Source organism: Mustela erminea, chromosome 5 (assembly GCF_009829155.1).
Source record: "Mustela erminea isolate mMusErm1 chromosome 5, mMusErm1.Pri, whole genome shotgun sequence".
NCBI lineage: Eukaryota > Metazoa > Chordata > Mammalia > Carnivora > Mustelidae > Mustela > Mustela erminea.
The window spans coordinates 75,227,086-75,253,531 of NC_045618.1; the positions used below are offsets into that span (position 1 = coordinate 75,227,086).

The 26,446-nt window shown below is 47.2% G+C and overlaps 1 protein-coding gene and 1 long non-coding RNA gene across 2 annotated transcripts in view; one reads left to right on the top strand and one right to left on the bottom strand.

Moving 5' to 3' along the window:
- Positions 1-26,446, bottom strand: part of LOC116591168 — a 215,109-nt gene that overhangs the window by 4,225 nt on the left and 184,438 nt on the right. The window contains exon 6 of the long non-coding RNA XR_004285858.1: positions 4,467-4,518. This is a non-coding gene — a long non-coding RNA (uncharacterized LOC116591168). The remainder of the gene's footprint in view (positions 1-4,466; positions 4,519-26,446) is intronic.
- Positions 1,147-24,129, top strand: LOC116591166 (dehydrogenase/reductase SDR family member 2, mitochondrial-like). The gene is made up of 10 exons (XM_032343881.1): positions 1,147-1,205; positions 13,700-13,851; positions 16,273-16,452; positions 16,612-16,789; positions 17,314-17,415; positions 20,577-20,647; positions 21,638-21,689; positions 22,182-22,316; positions 22,549-22,604; positions 22,846-24,129. Exons 3-10 carry the CDS (start codon positions 16,313-16,315, stop codon positions 22,955-22,957), a joined length of 846 nt encoding a protein of 281 aa, XP_032199772.1. The 5' UTR covers positions 1,147-1,205; positions 13,700-13,851; positions 16,273-16,312; the 3' UTR covers positions 22,958-24,129.

Below are 26,446 nucleotides of genomic sequence, written 5' to 3' on the forward strand. Positions count from 1 at the left end.
TTCTTTAAAGCTGCAAATGTATAAATACATTTTATAATTTTTAGAAGCACATGTCTTTTAAAATTTTCTAATATACCACTAAGACATCCAAATATCTTTCAGTTTCTCTGTAATAAGAACCCCAAAGTAGATAAACCTATGTTCAGTAATTAATGATTGATTATTTTATCTTATTGGGAAATGGTCTGGGTAGTCAATGAAGTTAAGTTAACTCACCACCTAACTTTAGGTTAGTAAGGGTTTTAGGCTACTAAAAAGATTTGTAGACATAAATATTGCAGCAAAATTCATTTACAAAGTTTTATGTTGCTTACATCTATTTAATTCGATTTTTTTAAAAGAATTGTTTAGACCACTTACAAAAACTTTGTTAAATATTTGACAAAATCAGTCATTACCCTAAGCTATTTAATTTTTGTTGGCAGATCTTTTTTTTTTTTTTTTAATTTTTACTTGGCAGAGAGAGACACAGCAAGAGAGGGAACACAAGCAGGGGGAGTGGGAAAGGGAGAAGCAGGCTCCCTACTGAGCAGAGAGCCCGATGAGGGGCTCGATCCCAGGATCCTGGGATCATGACCTGAGCTGAAGGCAGACGCTTAACGACTGAGCCACCTAGGCACCCCTAAAATGTATAACTTTGACGAACAGAGAAAGAATTTATGTTCTTTCGAGAATGACTTCGGTTTCCAAAGGCCAATGATTTCTAGGTCCTTTGCAATAAACGAGGGAAGTTTTAGGATTTGGAAATAGGTAAATTTTGAACTTTGAATTGCCTCTAGAACTGATGTTTGTTTTGCAAAAGATTTGTAAGATTAGCATAGTTGCTCTCAATTCCTCAAATATTTGGGTTTAATTCAAATGCTCCTATCCAACTATTTTATCTTCAATTTGCTTCTTTTCCTCTGTATACATAATTTTAATTTTAAAAAATTTCTGACAATACCGAATGACCCTGCTTGGATCCCGAAGGACAGTGCAAAGGATATGAGCCAAAGAAAGAACCAACAACCTACATTTCCCAAGCAGCCAGAAAGCCAAACCCAGTTACACAAACAAGAAGGCAATAATTTTTGTTGGGAGGGAAGGATCAATAAATAATGAGCCTGGATTTGCAAAGATCCAAAGGCACTAAGACATCCAAATATCTTTTTATTCTCCACTCTGGACTGGGCACTACGGACGGAGATTCTGAAGAACTGATTCTGGTATGAATTTTTACCTACTGCTGGCCTCTGCTAGTTTACAAGTGGTCCTTTCTACAGGCTCTGGTGTCTACCAGCACTTCCCCTTGGCAGTTTAAAGGAATAATGTAGCAGATTACCAGGAAATCCCTCAGTTTGGATCACTCTGTAAGTTTGGGGGCCCTCCCTTGAAGGTAGGTATAGAGATGTATGTAAGGCCATTACCTTGGCAGCTTTTTGTTTATGGTTGTGTAGTCTTTTCAGAGTGGATAAATACTTCAGACACGATGAGTAGAATGAGTACTCAAAGGAGGGAAGAGGACAGAAGTGGGTCTGTCAGTCTTACAGTCTTGCGCCTTATGTACCTCTTATACCTTTAATTTTTCTTTAGCCTTTTGCAATGAATCTTTCAATGATACAATTTTGGAATTTTGAACCTTTTGGAGTTTGCCTCTGCTTGCCAATTTAAGCAGGCATGCCACTGTATTTAATTTGGAACCCGTGCTTTCAAGTGCACATCTTAAGTGATCTTATGTCATTGAAACATTCCCCGTCATGCCCATGATAATTCCACATTGTTTCTAGTAATATTTTCCATCTTGCTTGACACCCGCAACTCCTGGGATGATTGTTCTTAGACATAAAACAAGTAGGTGGGCCAGAGAGGAACTTGCCTGGGAGGGCCTTGGTATGGGTGGAGTGTTCTGCCAGTGTTCTGCCTCACAGTGTGGAAACTGTTGAGACCAGCAGGTGACTTTTTGTCAATCTAACCTGCTCTGTGACCAGCTTATCCTAACACAGGAGTTTGAGTTAGATGACAAGTGCTCTAAGAGCTCTTAGATGCTCAACCGTGCCCACCAGTTTTAGTGGCTTTTGGCCTCTGAGATCTCCACTAGCTGTAGACTTTATTTACACAAAATAAGACAGAAAATGTGTGCAAACACATCTCAACTCACTGGCAGTAACCCAAACCTGTCACTGTGGACTGGCCAAGAGAAGACTGTGGGCACCACCAGAGGATGGACTCTATTATGGAGACCACAGGTTGGACTCTGGCCTGGAACTAGGACAGGGGTCCCATGTGGAATTATGGACTGAACCCAGGGCTAGGAACTGGTGCTTTGTTAGAGCATCCTGTCAGTCTACACTGCCTCGTTCACCAGGGGCTAGAAAGCCAATGAGATCAGTAGCCCAAACACAAGCAGAGTTGCTGAAACCCAGGGTATTTACCATCTGTCCTCAGGATGAGAAAGATAAGGAACTAAATAGGGCTCCTGGAGAGCCAAGCCTGTATTTCTCATTGTTCTTAAAGGCTGTCACAAGCTTTCTTCAGATCCCAATGCTGCCACCAATTTGTTAAAATACAAAATTCAGGTGAGTAAATTTGAAGACCTACTTAGTTTTATTAGTCAGGCGGCATCACATCCAGCAAGTAGAGGGGGTTTCTGAGGATGAGTACAAAATGGCAGGTTTTTATAGGAATGAGGGTAGGGCAAGAGTGTTATTAGCAAAAGGAGAGGATTGTTTCAGGCCACGTAGCTTTCTTTTGGGAGAAAGGATTGGGTCTTATCAAACAGGTTACCTCAGTCTCGGGACAGATAGAGAGGACCTCTGTGGCAGATTCATTGATGCTGATCAGAAAATTCCTGACTGACCTGTTAAGACCTCATTTCTAGGGGAGGTGGAAGCTGTAGTTAGGTCGGGTATTAATCCCTGGTTTGGGGACTCAGCCCTAGTGACCTCATTTGGGGCCTGTGGTTTTCTTCCTAACAGTTCCTTGACCTTTCAGTTAAAAGTTAGCAACCGCTCAGCAAAACCCTATGGCAATTTGTATGCTCCTCACTCATGACACTTACCATGAGTTTTTCTTGTCCTAAGTTATTGCATCCTAGTTATTTACATATGCATTTACCAGAACACTGTAAGGGTCTTTAGGGTAGCCATTAGATTTCAATGTTCTAGTTTGAAACTTGTAATCCTCCTGTTCCTATATTCTGGAGAGTGTGGGTTTGTAGTCAGACTAATCGAGCTCAAAGGCAGACCTTAGTTATGCAGCATTCATTCGTTCAGTGTACAGAGTTTTATCAGTGTCGGTGTCTACCAGGCATTGTTATAGGTGCTGTAGACCAGGCAGAGAAAAATACAAATAAGGGCCCCATAGCAGGAGGATTAAAAGCACACACTTCATAGCCAGACCAACTCGGCTTGTAGCCCGCTTCACTGTGTGATTCTGGCTCACAGTGTCTGTGTGACAAGTTACTCTGTCTCTCTTTTCCTGAGTTTCATCCTCCGAAATGTGGAAATGTTCATAGTGCAACTTTTTAAGATTGTGATGAAGATTACACTAGCTTTCATGTGGAAAGTGCTTAGAACAGTGCCTGGCACATAATAAGAGTGGCATATACATTACTTATTATTATTAGCTTGCAGAGCTTGCATGCAATTAAGCAGTGGTAAGTGCTATGAAGGAAACAAAAGATTGGCAAGGATGGGAGGAAATAGGAACCCTATGTACTGTTGGTGGAAATGAAAATTGGTGTTACTACAGTGAAAAACAGTGTGGAATTTCCTGGAAAAATTAAAAATAGACCTACTTTAAAAAAAATTATTTATTTGAGAGAGACAGAGACAGAGTGAGAGTACGAGAGGGGAGAAAGTCAGAGGGAGAAGCAGACTCCCCGTGGAGCTGGGAGCCCAATGCAGGACTTGATCCCAGGGCTCTGGGATCATGACCTGAGCAGAAGGCAGTTGCTTAAACAACTGAGCCACCCAAGCATCCAAAAAAAAAAAAAAAAAAAAATAGACCTACCTTATGGCCCAGTGATTCCACTACTGGATATTTACCCAGAGAAAATGAAAACACTAATTTGAAAAGATACATGCACCCTTATGTTTATAGCTGCATTATTTACAAAAGCTGAGATATGGAAGCAACCTAAGTATCCTTGAAAGATGAATGGATAAAGAGGAGGTGACACACACACACACACACACACATATTAGAAAATTACTCAGCCATCAAAAAGTATGAAATTTTGGCATTTGCAACAACATGGATGGAGACAAAGAGTATAATGCTAAATGAAGTAAGTCAGCAAGAAAGACAAATACCATATGATCTCACTTATGTGGAATTTAAGAAACAAAACAAATGAACAGCCAAAGGGGAAAAAAGAGACAAAATAAAAACAGACTCTTAAATACAGAGAACAAACTGGTGGTTGCCAAAGGAGAGGTGGGTGGGAGGTGAAATATGTTAACGGGATTAAGGTTATACTCACTTACCATGTGGAGCACTGGGTGATACATGGAATTGTCAAGTCATTGCACTGTACACCTGAAATTAACATAACACTGTATGTTATGTTATAACCGCAATAGAAAAAGAAAGAAAGAGAAGAAAATGGGTAGGAGAAGTGCTTCTGGAGGGTCTACTTTGTATTCAGTGCTCAGGGAAAGTCTCTATAAGGAAGTGACATTTAGGGGCCATGAAATGTAGGTGGGAAGAGTTTTCAGGGAATAGCTAATTTGAAAGCTATGAGGTCAGGCCTGAGCTGGCAGGTTTGGGGCAGTAAGAAGCCTGTGGGTCAGAGCCTGTAGGCCAAGGAGAGAGCATATAAGGTGGTCTGAGAGGTTCTTGGGAGCCAGATCCTGAAGGGCATTGCAGATTGGGGAAATAATTTAAGTTTTGATTCTAAGTGCAATGGGAAGACATTAGAGGGCTTTAAGCAAAGGAGATTTCTTTTTATCTCTTGTTTTTTCTTTCTTTCTTTCTTTCTTTTTAAAATTTTGTATTTATTTATTTGACAGAGAAAGAGAGATCACAAGTAGGCAGAGCAGCAGGCAGAGGGGGAGGGAGAAGCAGGCTCCCTGCTGAGAAGAGAGCCTGATGTAGGACTCGATCTCAGGACCCTGAGATCATGACCCAAGCCAAAGGCAGAGGGTTTAACCGACTGAGCCACCAGGTATCTTCATACTAGTCATTCTTTTATTGAATACTTGACAACGAACACAAGTGGGGGTGAACTGTTCAGTGCTGACTAACTTTCTGGAATCTCATGGTTGCTCTGAAAGAATGGCTCTGGCATTCCCCCCGCTGACATGGGTCCTGGCCCTCTCCACAATAAGGGTGCCAAGCAGGCCCTGTGTTCTTACTGCCACACACTTGCAGTTCAAGGAAAGCCTGCTTCACCTAAAATTATCATCTGAAATCTTGATCCTTGAGAACACACCTTTTTAACATTCTTGGTGAAGAAACGACAGAGTGCACAGAAAATATTTCTGTTGTGTCCTGAAGAATGATGGTTATCTCCAGAACAGGCCCTTGTGCAATCCTCTGAGATGTCAGTGGAACTATCTGCCTTTTTCATGTAACTCTGTTTTTACTGGAAGGAATGACTGACAGCCAAGCCGTGATTACTCAGGTTCATGGGATTTGGCAGATATTTTCTCGAAAACGAGCAAGGCAACTATCACTTGCCAACATTTGCTGCCATTGATAAAATTTGAACTTTCCGGCAAAAGTTAGGATTGTAGGGGCACCTGGGTGGCTCAGTGGGTTAAGCCTCTGCCTTCAGCTCAAGTCATGGTCTCAGGGTAGTGGGATTGAGCCCCACATCAGGCTCTCTGCTCAGCAGGGAGCCTACTTTCCCCTCTCTCTCTGCCTGCCTCTCTGCCTACTTGTGATCTCTCTGTTGAATAAATAAATAAAATCTTTTTAAAAAGTTAGGACTGTAGAAAATTTGTATCTATCATCCTGTTTGACAACTGCCTGACTCTCTAAGATTTTTTTTCCAGTGAGATCAGTGTTGATATTAATAAATGTGATTTTTAAAAAAGATTTATTTATTTATTTATTTAGATCCACTCAAAGTGCAAGATACCAAAGGGATTTTAATATAACAGAGTACCAAAAATTGATTGATGTGGTCTCAGATTCCATTTGCAATAAACCTTTAAGAAACTACCCTTTGTCAAGTTTGGGTGTGGTACCAAAGAAAAATAGTAATGATTATCTGGAAAAGCTAATATTCCTCCCTCTTCCAACCGCGTATCTGTGCAAGGCCAGAAATGCTTTCTATAGTTCCATCAAAACAGTATATTGTAACACACTGAATGTAGAAACAAGTAGGAGATTCCAGCCATCTTCTATTAAGCCAGACATAAAAGAGATTTTTTTTTTTTAAGATTTTACATATTTATTTGACAGAGGGAGACACAGCGAGAGAGGAAACACAAACAGGGGGAGGGGCAGAAGGAGAAGCCAGGCTTCCCGCTGAGAGGGAGCCTGCTGTGGGTCATGATTCCAGGACCCTGGGATCATGACCTGAGCCAAAGGCAGTTGCTTATCGACTGAGCCACCCGGGAGCCCCAAAGAGATTTTTTTTTAATGGACAACAATGCCACTCTTCTTACTAATTTTTCTTATTTTAGAAAATATGGTTATTTTTCATTTAGAGTGATGTCCAAGCAGGAATATAAATGGATGCAGCCACAAATGCAAAAACAGTATGGAAGTTCCTCAAGAAACTAAAAATAGAACTCCCACATGATCCAGCAGTCCCACTTCTGGATAAATATCCAAAGGAAATAAAACCATGATTTTGGCTCAGTCATGATCTCAGGGAGCATCTCAGGCCCTGATCAGAGGGTAACTCCCTTTTCCCTCTTCTTTCCTCTTCATTATATGGCCTACCTCAGTACTTCTGGCCACCCTGTGCTGGAGGGGAGTAGAAGGCCCAGTCCCAGTCTCACCAGCCGGCCTGTAAGGAATGACAGGGAGACACAATCTCTCACCCTACAAAAGATCAGCCCAGACTCACCGCCATCCATTGGGAGGTGGAGGGGGTTCCATTTTCTCTCAGGTTTTAATCTATTTCCCAGCCTATACCTGCCTGAAACTTCCTGAAGCCACTCCCTGCCTTCCTGCGCTCACCCTCACAGATCTGAGAAGCCCACTGTGCAACCTGAGGGCCAGAGCAGTGACCTTTCAACTGCCCTGGGAGGCAGCAGGGCAGACAGCCAGGTGCTTTGACAGATTCCCCGCAGCTAACTATCACCCAGTTTCTGTCCAAGAGAAATGACTCAAAGAGCAGGATCCCACATACCCAGCCCTCCCTGTCCCATCCCCCACAGGCAAGAGGCTCCAACCTCCTCTAGGAGACTCTACCCTAACAGAAGGTCTGCCAGTCCCTACTTACACTCAAGCTCTCCCCAGATGAATACATGTCAGGTTCCTGGAAATTAATGGAATGATGGATGACATGCCTTCCTACACACCAACAACCTCCAGGAGACTTTATCCCCATTCACCTCTTTCCTGAGGATATTTTCTCCCTGTTAATTCTCAATATTGATTCAACAACTGTTGCTGAGCCATAAATCATCCTCCAGGAATCAGTGAGGTATTCATTGCATAATGTAACATACAGAACGTCCCGGGACGCTGTTCCCCTCGGTGCTCCCCACCCCCTCAGAGTCCCAGCTCCACATACATGAAGTCAGTCTCCCCCTAAACTTTGTATACACACAAAAGTTAACTCACAATGGAGCACAGAATGAAAGGTAAAACATAAAACTTTTAGAAGATGTGGAAGAATCTCCCTTAGACTGTTAATACGGTCAATTACATGGACTGGTTTCTGAACATTGACTGAGCCTTGCACCCTTGGTTGGTCATGGTATATAATGATTTTGATATATTGCTGAATTCTGTTTAGTAACATTTGGCTAAGGACTTCTGTGTCTATATTCAGAGATGTGGATTGTAGCTTTCTTTTCCCTTGGTTTTTTTTTTTTTTTTCTTAATACTGTCTTTTTCTGGTTTTAGTATCAAGGTCATACTAGCTTCATAAAATGATTTGGGGAAGTTTTCCCTTCTTTTTCATTTCTCTAAGACAGTATGTCAGACTTGTCAAATCTATATAGCATACTTCAGAGGAACAGGTCCATCTGTCTGCTTTCCTTCCTTCCTTCCTGCCACTGTAATACAAGGTTCAATTCTTTCTTATTTGTTTTTATATTTCCATAATACTGGTATTGCTTTTACTATGTGTCAGAAACTATTCTAACCACTTTGTAAACATTAATTCTTTTAATCTTCATGCAACTACCATTTGAGGTAAGCACTATGATTATCCCAATTTTACAGATGATAAAACTGAGACACAGAGAAATAAAGTAACTTACATGAGGTTGCACAGCTAATAAATGGCAGGGTCAGTATTTCAACTCAGGCATCTGTCCTCCTAACCACAATACCCTTCTGCCTCAGGGAGCATTAGTATTCTTCTCACACTCTAGATAACAAAACTCCAGAACAGACTGTTAAGTGATTTGCCCCATTGAACATAGCCGAAGTAGAACTCTTGATTCCCGTCTATCCTAAAACCTGTCCTTTCACATGTCCCCATCTCAGAAAGGCCTTTCAACCAAAATCTTGAGAGGTGCCCTTGAGTTTTTTCTTCCCTGTACCTCCTGCATTCAATCCACCAGCAGACCCTGTTGATTTCACCTCCAAAACGTGTGTCCAGCCCTCCTCTCCCCCTCGACTCTCCTCTCTCATCCATACTATCATGCAGGAGCCTCCTAACTGGCCTCCTTCGCTGCCCTCCGAAATTCTCATGAACTCTTCTCCTTCTACCCTGCAGCTAGGATTATCTTTTTAAAAACAAATCTTGGGGTGGAGGGGGTGTCCCTAGGTGGCTCAGTCTGTTAAGCGGCTGCCTTTGCCTCAGGTTACGATCCTTGGCTCACAGATTGCCTCTGGCTCCCTACTCGTCGGGGAGTCTGCTTCTCCCTCTCCCTCTGCCCCTCGCCCTTGCTTGTGTTCTCTCTCTCCCTCTGTCTCTCAAATAAATAAATATTTTTTTAAAAAGAGAGAGAGAGAAGGAAGAAAGGGAGGAAGGGAGGGAGGGAGGGAGGAAGAAATGAAGTCTCCTTGCAGGGGGCACCTGGGAGGCTCAGTGGGTTAAGCCTCTGGCTTTGGCTCAGGTCATAATCTGAGGGTCCTGAGATGGACCCCCACATCAGGCTCCACACTAGGTGGGCAATCTGCTTGTCCCTTTGCCTCTCCCCGTGCTCATGTTCTCTCTCTCTTAAGTAAATAAATAAAATCTATTTTATTTTTATTTTTTTTTAAAGATTTTATTTATTTATTTGACACAGAGAGATCACAAGTAGGCAGAGAGGCAGGCAGAGAGAGAGGAGGAAGCAGGCTCCCCGCTGAGCAGAGAGCCCGATGTGGGACTCGATCCCAGGACCCTGGGATCACGACCTGAGCTGAAGGCAGCAGCTTAACCCACTGAGCCACCCAGGCGCCCAAATAAAATCTATTTAAAAAAAAAAATAAAAAACAAGGGGCACCCGGGTGGCTCAGTGGGTTAAATCCCAGGGTCCTGGGATTGAGCCTCACATCAGGCTCTCTGCTCAGCGGGGAGCTTGCTTCCCCCCTCTCTCTGCCTGCCTCTCTGCCTACTTGGGATCTCTGTCTGTCAAATAAATAAATAAAATCTTTTTTTAAAAAAGAAAAAGAATGACTAGTCTGTGCTGACATGAGATAAATACAACAGCAAGCTCCCTCCACTCCCCCATTGCGTATGTTGGTCCATCTATTTGTGAGGCAAAGTACCATTCTTCAGACAAGAGATTCATTCAGTCTTCAGGTTTGAAACTAAATCTTTTCTTCCTTCCTCCCTTCCTTCCTTCTTTCCCTTCTTTCTTGATTTTTTAAATAATATTTTATTTATTGGACAGACAGACATCACAACTAGGCAGAGAGGCAGGCAGAGAGAAAGGCAGAAGCAGGCTCCCCACTGAGCAGAGAGCCCGACACAGGGCTCGATCCCAGGACTCTGAGATTAGGACCTGAGCCAAAGGTAGAGACTCAACCCACTGAGCCACCCAGGTGCCCCTCTTAATTTAAAAAAAAAAAAAAAATTATTTATTTATTTGAGTGAGAAAGAGTGAGCAAGAGAGCGAGCGAGCATGAGAGGGGAGAAGGTCAGAGGGAGAAGCAGACTCCCTGTGGAGCTGGAAGCCTGATGTGGACTCCATCCTGGGACTCCGGGATCATGAGCCAAAGGCTCAGGTCAAATATAAAACTATAAAACTTTTAGTAGAAAATGTAGAAGGCTCAACCAACTGAGTCACCCTGGTGCCCAATTTTATTTATTTATGAGAGAGAGAGAGCATGCGCACTTGAGAAGGGGGCAGAGGCAGAGGGAGGAGCAGGCTTCCGGCTGAGCAGGGAACCCCATGCAGGATTCCATCCCAGGACCCTGGGATCATGACCTGAGCCGAAGGCAGACACTTAACCGACTGAGCCACCCAGGTGCCTGCAACTACATTTTTGATTTGGCAAGTGAGTGCCTGCACTGTTGTAAAGTGAGGGTGCCCAGGATTGCTTTCACGGACCTCCTCCAGCAGAAACTTGGTGCTGTCAGTGCACAAGGCTAGATTCCCTCTCAGCCATTGTGTGCCCTTCACCAGCTAATACAGTGTGATAACTTGCCCTGCAAGATACTTCAGTGACTTGTTCATTTCTATTCTGAATAGCTCTAGGAAAATGTTGGCTTTCAAGCAGTGCATCATATCTATATGTAAAATAGGCAGTTCCTTTTTCTCTCAACTCTGAGTGACTGGTCTCCAAATGATGCTGCATCTTACAGAGTTATAACACTATTAAAAATGTTCTGTTGCATCACACATAATAAGAGAAACTACTAATATCTGCATAGTGGAGGGAAATCGGGATTTCATCATATTTTGGTTTCTTACTTGTGCACAGTTTCTTTGGAGTACGTCCTTCCCTCCAACTAGTCCGAGGGCTCTCGGAGAGTCCACTTTCATCTTTTCCAGTATTTTTAGACATAGATGGTGCAGCTGTGGGTTGAGGAAGCAAGTCTTTTAATCTGTATTTTTTTAAAAATATTTTTAATTTATTTATTTGACAGACAGAGATCACAAGTAGGCAGAGAGCCTGGGGGGAAGCAGGAGCTCTGCTGAGCAGAGAGCCCGATGCAGGGCTCGATCCCAGGATCCCGGGATCATGACCTGAGCCAAAGGCAGAGGCTTTAACCCACTGAGCCACCCAGGTGCCCCTAATCTGTTTTTCTTAAGACAATGACGAATCCTTGAATAGAAGGAAAAGTATAATGTAAATAAATGATTTTGTGAGTTAGAATAAAATAGTACTCTATCTTAAAATAACCATTTCAGATAAAACCACAAAATTTAGAGAGGTTTTTGAAAAATATTTTATTTATTTAAAAAAGATTGTATTTATTTACTTTGGAGAAAGAGAGTGAGAATTCAAGGGCAGGGGCAGAGGGAGAGAATCTCAAGCAGATTCCATACTGAGCGCAGAGCCTGACTCGAGGCTAGCTCTCACCACCTTAGATCATGACCTGAGCTGAAAGCAAGAATTGGATAGTTAATTGACTAAGCCACCCAGGTGCTCCTGAAAAATACTTTATTATTTCAAAACAAGAAATTTTGAGAGAGAAATATCTGAGAGAGAGAGAGCACAAGAGAGCTCAAGCAGGGGGAGGAGCAGAGGGAGAGGGAGAAGCAGGCTCTCCGCTGAGCGGGGAGCCCGACATGAACTCGATGGCAGGACCCTGGGATCCTAACCTGAGCCAAAGGCAGATGCTTAGCCAACTGAGTCACCTAGGCGCTCTACATTTAAATTTTTAATCCATCTGAAATTTATTTTGGAGTGTGGTATGAAAGGCATAGATCTAATTTAGTTTCTTTTTTCCCAGAGCATTAGCCAGTTGTCTCAACATCATTTACTGAAAAATCTTTTTCCTCACTGATGCAAAATGCCACCTTTATCACATGTAAAATTCTCACCTGTGTTTGTGTTCATTTCTGAACCTTCTATTCCGCTCCTTTGATTCATTTGTTCATGAATCAATGCAATCTTGTTTTAACTGTGGCTACCTTATTAAAAAAAAAATCTTATATTTCAAAAGCATTTTCTGCTCTGTCTCTTTAAAGAGCTAACTCTTTCCATATTCCTGTACTAGTTATCTATTGCTGCGTAACAAATCACCCTAACACTTAGCAGCTTGGAAATGTATTATCTCATTGTTTCAGGGAGTCAGGAATGAGAACAACGTAGCTAGTGGTTGTGGCTCAGGACTTCTCCTGAGGCTGAAGTCGGCAGTCTTCTCCAGACCAGACTGGAGCCAACCGGTTTGCTTCTGAGCCTGCTCACGTGGTTGTTGGCGGGCTGCATTTCCTTGCCACGTGTGTCTTGCCACAGGGGCACTCACAGCATGGCAGGTGGGAGTGACCCCAGGGAGAAAGGGAGAGACAGAGACGACGGTCCAGGACAGAACACTGTGTTTTATGTATCCTTATTTCAAAAGTGACAAACCATTACTTCTGCCAAGCCCTCTATGCTGGGGGTGTGGGGTGTGGAGGAGGAATTACACACGGCGGTGAATGCCTGCCTATAAGGATCACGGGGACCATCTTAGAATCTGGCTGCCACTCTTCCAGTTTTGACTTTGTTCCTTCTCACTTTCTTGGGATATCTCATCCATTTATGAGGCTGCTTCCACCCATACCAATGTTGGCAAATCATTCTTCTGACCTCTGACTTGCCCTCCTGAGTGCCAGGACGCTTCCTCCAACTGCCTGGGTACCCCCTCTGAAATATCCATAGGCCTCTCTAAGTGGCTTTTTCCACCCTCTTCTTGGAAGCCTCCCTGAGCCTCAAACCAACTTCTATTTTAAAATGTAGCATTCTGGGGGTACCTGGGTGGCTCAGTCATTAACTGTCTGCCTCAGGTCACCATTGCAGGGTCCTGGGATGGAGCCCCACATATGGCTCCCTGCTAGGCAGAGAGCCCATTTCTCCTTCTCCCATTCCTCCTGCTTGTGTTGCCTCTCTCTCTGTCTCTCTTCTTCTCTCTGTCAAAGAAATAAATAAAATCTTTTAAAAAAATGCAACACTCTGCACTACATTTATTTGATTTTTCCATTAGACTGTAAGCTAATGGGTGGGGACTCAACCTTCATTATTTTGGTGTTCATAGTACTTAACACAGTCCTGGCAGAAAGTAAGTGCTCATTCAAATATTTGGACCCAGGAGAGAGACTGGGTGGTGGTCGTGGGGGACACAAGGAACTCTACTGCCATTAGTCCTATATAGTGCCAGGGGCCTGATCCCCTGGTCCAGAGGGAGGGCCTGTTTCACTGGCTTTGAGACAGAGGCCTACAGTCTTTTGAAATAACTTGGTGGCTTTGTACCCAGCTCTGCCTCCCCAGCCAACGAAGACTGTAGACCCCACAGGGTGGGGTCTGGAGCCTGCTTAGACCCACGGGTTTGTTTGTGTTGTATGAGTGTCTGGGGACAGCTGGACTGACAGGACAGACCATGGGTACCCTGGTAGGTACCTATGGTAATCTGCAAATGATTACTCTGGCAGTGAGTCCTCTTCTTCCCCCCAGGCTACTCCTGGCTGTGGGGGAGACCTTGCCTCACCACCACCTTTCATCATTGCAGGACTATATATTCCATGAATCCTTGAGTCTTTTGGAAAGAATTACAGTACCTGAAACCCAGCCTGCTACCTCCCCACATCCTCACACTCAGCTGCAGACTTTACAGCGGAAAGGCTCCTGACCTGCGCTCAGGAACCACAAGAGCACAACCAGGTAAGGCTGGGGCAGGGACAATATGGCCCCCAGTCAGGCTGACTGTCCAGGTGGGGGTCCCTGACACTGGGCTGCCCACCTTCACTTTTTACAATTTTTTGTGTTGATGCTTCTTTCTTCCTGGGTCTGCGAGCAGCTGCCTTAATTTCTCCTTAGATTCTCATAACAAAGCTCTTGGGAGCTATTGGAGCACTTAGGGACCCCCAACTCATTGCTTTATCTTATCTAGGTGTAGATGGAGCCAGAGGGGGGAACAGACTGGCCCAAATCCTGTTTCTTCTGTGGACATCTCCCTAGTCTCTTTCTTTCCTGATTTTCAATGGTTCTCATATTGCATGTCTCTCCCCTAATCTTTGTTTTCCCTTGTATTTTCTCTTTGGTGAAGGCCATACACCTCCAAGATGGGACTAGTGTGAGGTTATGTCCACTTGGCTCCCTCACCTCCATTCTGGTCATCTGAACTGCTCAGCATGGTAAGGGGAATCCAAGTGGACAGCGCCAAGTTCAGAGGCCACTCTAAGCTCCCGGGACCTGTGGTAGACTGTGGCCTAGCTGGTCTGGCTGACTACTCCAGAGAAAAGCCAAAGTGGGGATGCTGGCTGAGTGAGTGAAAGCCTGGGCCCTTGGAAGCTGCCCAGTCTCAGGCCCTGGGAAAGTGGGACCTGGAACGAGAAAGGAGAACCAAGGGAGATAAGTGAGGCCTGATTTGTCCCTCTGAACTCTACCTGAAATAGGTCAGAGCTGCTTTTCCCTACAAGCAGGACAGCTATCCTGCAAACCACGTCACTACAAGGTTAGCAAGGAGCAGGGATTGGTAAAAACCGTTGTAGACCACAGAGGGGACAGCCACAGACTTGCTGAGAAGGGACAAGCTCCTTAGAGGTGCCATAACTCTGTTCTTCCAGCAGGGGGCAGCCTATCCTGACAAAAAGCGATTCCCTGTTTTTCAGGCTGTCCTCCCAGCCAAGGAGACCCAATTCCCCTGACACTTGACAGGGTTAATCTGAGCTTCCATCTTCGGGGAGAGAAGTCCCCGGGGGATCATAACAGTGTTTAGAATGTGGTGTCCTGTTTAGGAAAGGTAGAACAATCAGAAACTGAAACCCCTCATCCCCTCAAATTGAAAGGTTATAAATATGACCTTGCATAAAGAAGAGACAGCATGTGTGAGAGAGCGAGTAGAGTGACAGCAGCTAGGACAAAAGGGCGAGAGGTCTAGGACCTGCAAAGGGTAAATTTAGAAATATGGTGTCAGGAGAGACATAAGTTTGAAACCAAGGCTGTCTCTCTTAAAGCAGAGCATTTGGTTACCTTCCTTATGACACAGATATAGTTTGATATTTCATCTGAAATATCAGGAATTATGTTCTCCATAATTCCTGAGCAGCACCCATTCACTGATCATTATAGATACCAACCCCTAACTGGAGGGAACTGGGTTACATAAGGGTTGGTTGCTAAGGAACAAAGGAGATGCAGTAGGTACGACAAGGGTTGCTTAGTAACGAGGAGTCCCTCGATGTTGGAGTGGCAAAAGCAAGTCTAGAACTGATGGGGGTCTGTGGACAGTCAGCCCCTACCAGAGCCTCCTGAAAATGCATGTCCATTGGCCCTTAGTCCAGAGCTGCCAGACCTGCATCTCTTCAGCTTCCTGGCACTACCCTGCATGAAAAGTACATCCCATGTCCCTGAGTGCCTTCAATAACCCCTTGCTGCCTCCATTCCTTCCCACCTGCCTCCACAGGAAACAGATCAGACTCCTAGATTGAGGACCCTGCAGGGCTCCTGGGCAAGCAAAGGGGAATCTCTCACTGGGGGAGGTAGGAGATTCCAGACTCACAGGGTGTGGAGCTGGGAAATGTGGGGTCTGGGTGAAAGAGGTCCCCCTCTACAAGCATCTCCGATGTGTTTCCAGTTCATCGGAAAGTGTCTGCATATCTGAGTCTCCCATGCCAGGTCCTCACCTGCCTCCACTCCTGTGCACACCTACACCGGCCTGCCCCTTTCCTTCCAGAGTGTGTCCGGTGGGCGGGCCTGGGTCTGCTCCCTGCCTCAGTGTCCTCCCAGCCTCCACTCAGTGAGCTTCCCTTCAGCACAGCCTGGTGGAGGCAGCAAGTAGGCATTCAGAACCTAGGTCTGCTCTCTGACCTGTTGTAAGCACTCAGTGCTTGCTCAGGGAACAAATGGGAAACTTGTCTTGTCTATTGAATGTTGGGTCTCACATTCCAACTTGCCTGTTTTATAAATAGAGAGTTTTCACAGACAGTCTTCCTGACCGAGGCTCACATGTTTGAAATTCACCCTGACCAGTTCTACTCTCTCTGGTCTCTGCTGCTGGCCTCGTCTGTCTGCAGGAGCAGAGGGTAGATTACTGTCATTACTCTGGCATCCATGATAGGTGAAGTTGATTCTTTCCTCCAGGACCCGGTTCAGCAGGAAGCAGAAAAACGCACTGGCCAGCATGCTCCAAGCAGTGACTGGGGTACACAGGGGCCTGTTTCACTCCCGTGCTGGATTCTCTGTGCGGATGAGCAGCACTGGGATAAACCCAAAGGGTCTCCTGGCCAATCGGGTAGCTGTGGTCACAGGGTCCACTGAAGGGTAAGTGCTGTGATTGCCCTATGGGTCTTGACCCCTCCCCAGGACTCTCACATCCACAGAGACCTCGGGCTTCTAGGTCAACACACAGCCTTGTTGATTTCCAGGGATGGGTCGAGGGACGGGGCTGAGGTTGTCTTGTTCCCTCCATCTCTGCTGCAGGATCGGCTTTGCCATTGCAAGGCGCCTGGCCCAGGATGGGGCCCACGTGGTCGTCAGCAGCCGGAAGCAGCAGAACGTGGACCGGGCAGTGGCCACGCTGCAGGGGGAGGGGCTGAGTGTGATAGGCACTGTGTGCCATGTGGGGAAGGCCGAGGACCGGGAACGGCTGGTGGCCAAGGTGAGGGGCCGCAGAGAATGTGCAAGGCCTTTCCCATGCTGTTCAGATCTGGGTGGGGCTGGGGCTGGGACTGGGCTGGGGCTGGGAGGCTCTAGAACACGTCTGGAAACCAGGACTGCCCAGGGTCTACCTGGGTGGAGGGCACTGCGCACACTGGCTTTCTGGAAAATGGCTTATTCATGAGAGAACCCTCGCCTCCATCCAACACCCTGGAGAACCACGGCTGAGGAGGAATCTAGAGAGATTCCCTATTCCCAAGTCCATGGACAGATTCCTGGAGGAGCGAGACCCTCCGCTCCTGAGACCCTCGGGGACGCAGAGCCTGTCCTTGGGCCTATCCCACACTCCTGCCTTCATCAGAGTTTGGTTCTCACACTAGTTGTGTGACCTAGTCCTGGTGGAGACAGGATCTGATTAGCAAACTTTGCCTCAATGCCCTGTGCACTTGGCAACAACGCTGGGAGGGTGACGCCTCCTCGTGCCATCTTTATACTTACGGCCCTGTGTTTCACCCTTCCCCCCAGGTCCTGGAGCACCATGGGGGCCTTGACTTTCTGGTGTGCAATGCAGCCATCAACATCCTGGTGGGAGGCACCCTGAAGGCCAGTGAGGAGGTGTGGGACAAGGTGAGAGGCTCTGAGGGGAGTTGGCTGAGGAGTCTAACTTGCTTTCCCATTGAGACTCGACCTACTTCCCTGTCAAGCAACTGTAAAAACCGGCACTGATCACTCCTCCCCTGGAATGTGTCGTGATGTTACTTTCCAATCTGTGTGCCTTCAAAGTGGTTCCTACATTCTTTCTGCTTTCTTTTCTCTTCCTATCCCTTTTGCATTTATTCATTTAGCAAATATTCAGTGAGGGTTTGCTATGTGCCAGGCACTGTTCTAGGCTCTGTGGATACAGCTCTGGGAATATCTTGATGAAAGTCAAGAATAGGAAGGGCTCTGCTCTTTGTTGACAGTAGATACATTTCACATCCTTTGGTGATTTTGCTCCTCTTTGGGGACTCGTACCTGCCACTGAGATTCTTCCCCCTTCCAGGAGGAGGGTTCCTCACTGTCCCTCAGAGGAACCTGAAATACCTGTCAGGCCTGGACCCAGCCATCAGCTGTCCATGACATTCCAGCCCACTGCATTTGGCCTAATGATCCTGCCACCTGGTCCACGGGGTCCAGAAGAGACCTTGTAAAATGTCTTGAGGTCTACCTTGGGCCTTGTTGTTCTATGATTTATGTTATGTTTTTGTTTATTTTATGTATTTATTTTTTATATTTTATATCTATTTATTTATTGTTTATATTATATTATTATTTATTTATTTATTTTATAGATCTATGATTTATGTTATGTTATGGTCTTATGCCATTCTATGTTTTCTATTCTATGTCACCTGTGTTGGGTTCCTGAGTCCCTCTGACCAGACCAGATGGACTGCAGGGACACCATCTTCTTCCTGCTGTCATTAACCTCCATCTCCACCCCAAGCTCTGGCCAGAGCATTTCCTCTGCCTTCCCCAGGTCTCTGCGCTGCATAGACAGTGTTCTCAGGCCAGGCCCTCTTGTGTATCTGCCTTCGCCAGATGCCGTTTCCTCCTTCCTCAGAGATGACCTGAGATCTGAGCTCCCTGCAGCCACTGCTAGCAGCCTCCTCAAGCTTCTCAGCTTCTTTAATGACTCTGAAGGGTCATTTGTGATTAGGTAGCTGGGATTTCATTGTTGATAGTGTCCTAGCCCTCCAGAGTCATTTCGCCTTTTAGTGTCTTAGTTCATGGGATCATGACTCTCTTTATCTTGGAATCCATTTGAAATCTTCCCCCCGAAGCTAAGCACACTGGGACACAGCCCCGCCTTCCTTTCCCCACTGACACCCTATTCTCCCAGGTCTTACTGAGCCACTAGCTGTCTGCACCATGGGGTCATAGTTGTCCCTGATCACATCTGCCACCACCTCACACGTTTGAAATTTCCCTGATGCTCTGCTTTCTTTGAATGCAGTTTTTGGAGGTGTCCTGGGAGTTAGTTCCTTCTCAGTCACTTTATCACTGGGCCAGTTCGAGCACCTCTCCAGAACCCCTTTTTCTCCAGCTGGTTGGGAAATATCCCCTCTCCTCTTCCACTACTTCTCCAACCTTCTTCTGCCCGAGGACTCTCCAGCATCCAAGCTCCGCAGGCCACGATCTCTACTCAGGAATTCGTGGCACCCGGAGCTACTCTATCTGCTTTTCTTTTTCTTTTCTTTTCTTTCTTTAAAAAAGATTTTATTTGTTTACTTGAGAGAGAGAGAGAGAGACCACGAGAGGGGTGAAGATCAGAAGGAGAAGCAGACTCCTCATGGAGCTGGGAGCCTGATGAGGGACTGGATCCCTGGACTTCAGGATCATGACCTGAGCTGAAGGCAGTTGCTTAACCAACTGAGCCACCCAGGTGTCCTCTGTCTGCTTTTCTAATAGAGCAGTCCTTTTAAGCAAGGGAGGGACTCACCTTTTCCTTGGTTCATGCTTGGCTGCTGAGTCTAGGAGGGGCCTTGTTGGAGCCCATCCCCCAGCTTAGAGCAGACATCAGTGGGATGGTGGGGCTCTATTTTGAGCAGAGAATGACCAGGAAGTCCCTCAATCTAACCCTCAATGCCTTCTTATTGGGGACCTCATATTGGGCCCCACTTTGGACATCTGAACCACTTCTTCTGGCCCTGGGGGTCATCCCCAGCACTGGCAATCTGTCATCATGTGGGCCTCAGCAGCTCTCCATCAAAGCCTCATCCCTCATCAAGGCGATGACCAGATATGCAGTCCCATTCCCTAGAGACAGAGGACACACTGACCTCACTCAAGGTGGTGCCTCACAGGAGGGATCCTGATGTCACTTTAGTCCCAGCTGGTGCTCTGTCCTAGCCTCCAGCTCAGTCTCTGCCTCTTTCCCTGCCAGTTCCTCTCTTACTTTTCCTCTGTCCCCAGTCCCATCAGACTGAGTTCCCAGACAGCGGATCAGGAACCCTCATGTCTGGGGCTGGATCCAGGTTTTAGTCGCAGGCGGGACTGGCGTGGGAAGCTCACACCCAGGATGGCAATTCTCTGTTGTGTCTCCCACTTTGTGATGGCCATAGGAAAGCTCAGAGCCACGTCTGCAGGAAACAGGCAGGCATGCCGGCCCTCGCAGCTGGCATTTTTGTGAACAGATAATAATATAATGCTCAGTCCTTGCCACATGCTGTGAAGTGTGGGCACCAACCTTCCCCTTGCTTTTTCTTATCTTTCTACACTTATTTTTCCTGTTCTCCATTTCTTCACACATAATACCTATTCGGCTTGTTTTATGCTGTGGCACCATGAAAACACCTTAAATTCTACTGGGACAAGACAAGGACACCAACAAGTCAAAACACAGACAGACAAAGACAACACTTCCAGAAATCTTCTTTGCTCCCAGAACCTCCTTTCCCCTCCATCTGTTCTACTTTCAGTCTTTTTTCCAGGGGCCTCTGCTTAGCGGTTCTATCTGCAGACCAGCATGTTGTCCATTTTCTTGAAAAGGCCTGAACAGTTCCCTCTTTCACCCCAGTTGGGAACAGTTTGCTCACAAGCTTGTCACTTAGCCTGACTGCCTGTTAAACCGTTAGCCAGTGGGCTACCCCTCTTGTTCTGATCAGAAGAGAAATGAATCTTAGAGCAGCACACTTGTGGGTTTGCTGCACAAATGATAGGGCTCCGGGTGTCTTATGACAACAGGCCCTGGACTGAGGGCTCACGGCGTCTCTTTGTCTTCCCTCCTGCCTCCACTCTGATTTCAGATCCTGAACGTGAATGTGAAGTCACCAGCCCTGCTCCTAAGCCAGCTGGTGCCCCACATGGAGAACAGGGGGTAGGTTGCAGGGTGGGGGTGGGGTGGGATCTGGTGGGGAGCCCGTGTGCGAATGGAGTCTGGAGAACACAGGGGCCCAGCTGGGAGGTGTTCCTGGGGTCTCCCCATCTCCCTTCCTCTGTCCTGCTTCACCCTTTGTACAGCTACAGCTTCTAGTTCTTGGCTGCAGGATAAGGGTGCTGGTCCTGGGGCTCCAGTGTGCTCTCATTGGCCTCGACATCAGCATGTTTGGGAAAGGGCTGAGCTTTAGATCTGTCCTCGTGGACAGATCCTTCTCACCCTCTACTCGGGCTCTCGCACTGAGGGACAGTGCCTTTTCACCAATTTACAATCTGTGACAGGGTCCCACCATCCCAGATCCATTCTCCCTCTCTGCTTCTCAGCCTCCAGGGAGCTTACCTGTTTTTCCAGATACTGCCTATTTGACTGCACTCCATACATAGCTTCAGGGGTATCATGACAGGGACTCAAGCCTCCACCTCCCTCAGGCCGTAGCTCCTCCTCAGTCAGGCTCCTTGATGCAGACATACCCTTTAGGAACCGGCCCCAGGCTGTGTGGGGTAGAGGAAAACATTACTGCCTCTCATTTCTTGTCTCCTCCTGCTTCATCTGCTTCTCAGAGGCAGCCCATTGTCACCAAGCCCACTCTGCCCCCTTCCCCAAGCAGCTGGCTTTCTGCTCATTGCTTCCCTCAAGATGAGGCAGAGAGTGTCATGGTTCAGAGCATGGGTGTTGGGTCAGAGAACTAGGGTGGAGTTCTGGCTCTGCCACTTACACGGTTCTGCTGTGAAACTCTGTGGGCCTCTGTGGCCCTTGAAACTCTGTGGGCTTGAAAGGGAGACAATAATGCAAACTGTACCACCGCTGTGAGGACTGCATTATTCCATGACTATAGTAGTTAAAATGGTATTGTTCTCATTCTTCTATCTTTTTAAAATAATAGTAGCACCTCAGTCCATGTTAAGTTACTGGTTTCCTGTCTCCTCTCAGGATGGGGGCGGTCGTCCTCGTCTCCTCCATTGCAGCCTATGTACCACATGCGGTGAGTGCTTGCTTGTGTGCTCCTGGTAGTGTTAGGGGAAGGGGTCCCCAGGACACCACAGGGACAATGCCTGGGAGAGACCCCCACCTCACTCGTGCTGCCCTAGGTTGAGCTGATGCCCATGTGGCTGCTGGGCACAGCTTCTGTTCTCAGAACAGGATGGGGAGAGTGTGTCTGAGCTCTGCACTTGGGCCAGGGGTGGGAGCATCTGTACGTGAGAAACTCAACTGGTACTTTCCTCTGCTTCCTCATATCCATTTTTTTTTTTCTTTTTAAGATTTATTTATTTGGGAGGGGGAGGGGCAGAAGGAGAGGGAAAGGTTCCCAAGCAGACTCCTGGCTGAGCACCCAGCCATGGCTGATGCAGGCTCCATTTCACAACCCTGAGGCCTTGACCTGAGCAGAAATCAAGAGTCGAATGCTTAACTGACTGAGCCACCCAGGCGCCCCTGCTTCTGTATATCCTAAAGACTGTCTTGATTCCCTTCCCAGAAACTGGGTGTCTACAATATCAGTAAGACGGCCGTGCTGGGCCTCACCAGGACGCTGTCATTGGAGCTGGCCCCCAAGGGCATCCGGGTGAACTGCCTGGTTCCAGGAGTAATTGAGACCAGATTCAGCCAAGTGGTGAGGACTGAGATGTGACCCCCATTTCCCAGCCTGGCTCAGTGGAAACCTCCCCAGTGACTAAGGGATAAGCCTCAGATCCATGTCTCTAACAGATGAGGTCCTCATTGTCCTTTGAATTCAGCCATGACTCAGTCTGTCACCCCAAATCTGCCATAGGTGATCTGTTGCAGGATCATCTGGGGCCCTTGTTTTAACACCACTGACTCATTCATGTCTTCTCTTTGCCCAGTTACACAAGGATGAGTTCTTCTGGAACAATTTCAAGAAAGAGCACAAGCTGCAGAGGCAAGTGGGGTGTGGAGCCTTGGTTACCAGGGTACAGCTAGGGAGGGGTGGCTTGTCTGTTTCACTAGTCGACCTCTCCCTGTGTGCTGGCCATTCCTTTAGCTGGAGTGTGGGTTCCACAGAGCCCTGCAGGGTGCAAGCAAGAAGCCCTGCTGAGTCCACCCTGTCCCTCCTTGGAGCCCACTCCCACCAGAGCAGCAGAGTCTGAGATCCCTGACAGGTGTTCTGTCCTTCTACACAGGTTAGGGCAGCCTGAGGACTGTGCTGGGATTGTGTCATTCCTGTGCTCTCCAGACGCCAGCTACATCACCGGTGAAAGCTTTGTGGTGGCCGGTTTCTCCCCTCAGCTCTGATGGAGCTGAGGGGTCCCTGAGCTGTGGGTCTGGGTTTAGGAGACTGGGGACAGGTGGGCTGGGAAATCATGAAGGTCAAGAGATAAAGACTGAAGCTTAAGGCAGGACCCTCCAGTGTTCTCATCTGTTGATTCTGCTGTTGATACAGCTGCTGTGATCCAACCAACCTGTGGGTTCTTGATATGGGGCTGTGGAGCCGAAGGAGTTTATGGGTCTGGCACACTGGAGGAAACATAAGGGACAGGAGCAGCAACTTGGGCCCTCGAAAGTTCCAGTCCTTCTCTCTGTCACTTGTACTTAAAATATTTCTTTCCTAAAACAAACTCCCAATTTCTCTTCAAGCCTGGAAACTCCTGGTAAGGGGAATGAGGCTGAGGACAGGCCTCTCCTGTCTCCTGCCTTTTGCTGCCCTGAGCCTGTCCTCAGACCCAGCCAGTGAGTGTTCACAGAAGGCTCTGCTCCTTTCTCTGAGTGGGCTGGTGGAGGCTAAGCAAGGTGGGAGAGGGTGAGAGGATTCCAGGATCCCCTCTGGGGTTCTGTGGGCTAGTGGTCTTTCATGTTTTCTGGGCCACATAGGCCTTTGAGTCCTTGAAGAAAAAAGCTTCACCAAATCTTGCATACCATTTCAGGTTGAAAACTGCTAATTGATACCAAAGAGAGAAGTCAGTGTGAAGTTCTCCTTAGGGGTGTCTCCTCTTGGTAAAGGCACCTTCTGCTGTCCTGAGGCATGTTTGAGGGCTCCATCCTTCTGTGTGTGCACGTCCAAGGCTCAGCAGACTCGGAGGAACAGTGGCCCTAAGAATGCCTCTCTTCCTCTTGTGCCATCCAAAAGTCTCCCCTGAATTGGTCCCAAGGGAGGATCTGAGACAAGGCTTCCAACTGACCTCTGGCTTTCACCTCACTAAAGCCGCTCACCAGTGCGCCCTCTCTGAACATCCTGGGCATGGGTCTTTGTCTTGAGACTAACTCAGTCACAAAAACATGTATTGTTCCCTACTGCAAATGTTGGGCCAGGCACCCTGGGGAGCACAAACATAAAAACAGACCCAACCTCTCTTAGCTTCCTTCCTTGTGGTACGAGTACAGGGGTTTAAAACAGTCATCAGTAAATAAGGCAGAAATGGGGCGCCTGGGTGGCTTAGTTGGCTGAGTGTCCAACTCCTGAATTTGGCTCAGGTCATGGTCTCAGGGTTGTGAGATCGAGTCCCACGTCCAGCTCTGGGCTCAGCACAGTCTGCCTGTCCCTCTCCCTCTGCTCTGCCCCCTGCTCATTTGCACATACTCTCTCTCTCAAATAAATAAAATCTTTAAAGATAAATTAATAAATAAGGCAGAATGTATTCATTCTTTCAATAAATTGAATGAGTACCACTCTATGCCAGGTATTGTTTTAAGAACTCAGAGGGCCACTGTGAACAAAACAAAGATCATTTCCCTGCAGAGTTTACACTCTCATGGGGGAGATGTACAATAAACAACAAACATATTAAAAAATTATACAGTGCGTTAATAGGTACATAGGTACAGAAAAAAAAAAAGACAAAGAGAAGGGTAAGTGTACAATTCTATACCCAATTCTAAGGCATGGTGGGCTCTTTTCCCACATCAAGTAGTTCTCTAACAGCTGAGTGTTACAATTCAGCTGAATTCGGACGCATTCTGCCTGGAGATAGGGTGAGACCCCACAGGTTAAGGGCTCAGTTCTGCAAGACTAGCCCCCCTCCATTTGCTAAGTGCAAGTCCTTGTTGTCTGCTGTGGTCTGATGGTAGCTTGGAGATTCCAATCACCTCTGCCTCGGGTTTGGTGAGTTTGCTGGAGTGGCTCACAGAACTCGGAGAATGATTTTTCTTACTAGATTACCAGTTTAGGGCACCTGGGTGGCTCAGTCAGTTAAGTGCCTGCCTTTGGCTCAGGTCATGATCCTGGGGTCCTGGGATTCTGGGGTCCTGGGGAGTCTGCTACTCCCTCTCCCTCTGCCCTGCCCTCCCCTCCCCCATTTGTGATCCTGTTTTCTCTCAAATAAATAAAATAAAATAAAGTAAAATAAAAAGACATCTTTATCACTCTTATCTTTATCACTCACATCTTTATCACTTAGTCTGAGAGTCTACGGGCTTTAGAAACTCTGTGGCAGAAATGCAGACAGTGAGGTTTCCCTAAAGTTAGGACTCGTGGAGGCCACGGGTGCAGGGCTAGGAGGCCACCTGAAGAGGCCTGACAGAGGGGTCTGAGGTGAGGAATCAGAATATAACAGTAAACCAAGAGTAAACCAAGACTGAAGGCTTCAGTATTGAGGAATAGTTGGAAAAGGTGGGGGACATGGGCATCCGGGTGGGGTGGGGAGATGCAGACAGGCAGAACAGGACAGGATTCTATGGGTAAAAAGGATAGGCCCAGAAAGGGGAATCGCTGGAGGGTCCCACAGCTCTAGAATATAGCCAAGGCAGTGGGCAGAGCCTTGTTATCATATCTCTGGCCCCATGACCTCCTCCTACACTCCGCAAGGGCAGACAGTGAGGGAAGTGGCCGGGCAAGCAGGGACAGTACCCTTTAGGCCTGCAAGGAGGACACCCAGAGTGGACCCCCAAGGGGAGAGAGCAACCTGAAAGCGGGGCAGGGGCTTCTGAGCTCACTTCCTCTCAGGATGAGATCCCTGGGAGACAGACGACAGTATGGCACTGGAAAGGAAGGCCCTGGTTCTGGACCCAGCGCTGGAGGAAGGGAGCCGAGGCCCACAGAGAAGAGGACTTTGCTTGCAATGGAGCGTCACACAGAGGGGGACTGGTGTGCAACTGTACATGCTGTGTGTTTGTGGGAGTGTGCATGTGTCCCTGATGGAGTGGGACTGACCCCAGAGGAGGAGGGTTTGGGACTGAGAGCAGGTGAATGGGCTGGGGTGTGGAGGGGCGGTTTGCACTAGTTTTATGGCCCTTGCCCCTTCCTCTGTTGAGAAATGTCCAGAAAAGCCCATCCTGGGCCCAGGGCGCACCCGGAATGGGAGGGGTGCAGGGGCAGAGACAAGGACAGGCCCATATGCTCTGCCCCCCAGGCTATTCTTACCATTCAGCCTCACAAGTGGACAAAGGCTCGGGACCAGGCTTGGTGAGAACCAGGGTCAGACTGTTTGTGGAGTCCTCCCCACCCCCACCACCCTCTAGTCCTCAGGCCAAGTTTCCAGCCAGGGGCTGCGGATCATGGATACTGCAACACAAGTACTTCCTTGGGATAAATAACCTCAGTATTTACTTGGTTCCCAGCAGCCCTTGGGTGGTACTCAAATGCTTTCACCTGGGCTAAGAAGTGAAAAAAGAAAGAACCACCACCACCAAGTTTGGCACATCAGGGGGTTTCCTGCGGACTTGTGGTATTTGTGTGCTTGAAGGACTGGGGAGGAGGGAGAGCAGGAAATGGAGCCGGGTTAGTGGGGAAAAGCAGTTGGTGGGACCACTTAGCTTCTAGCTCCCCCAGCTGTGGGTGGGAGAGCCTCA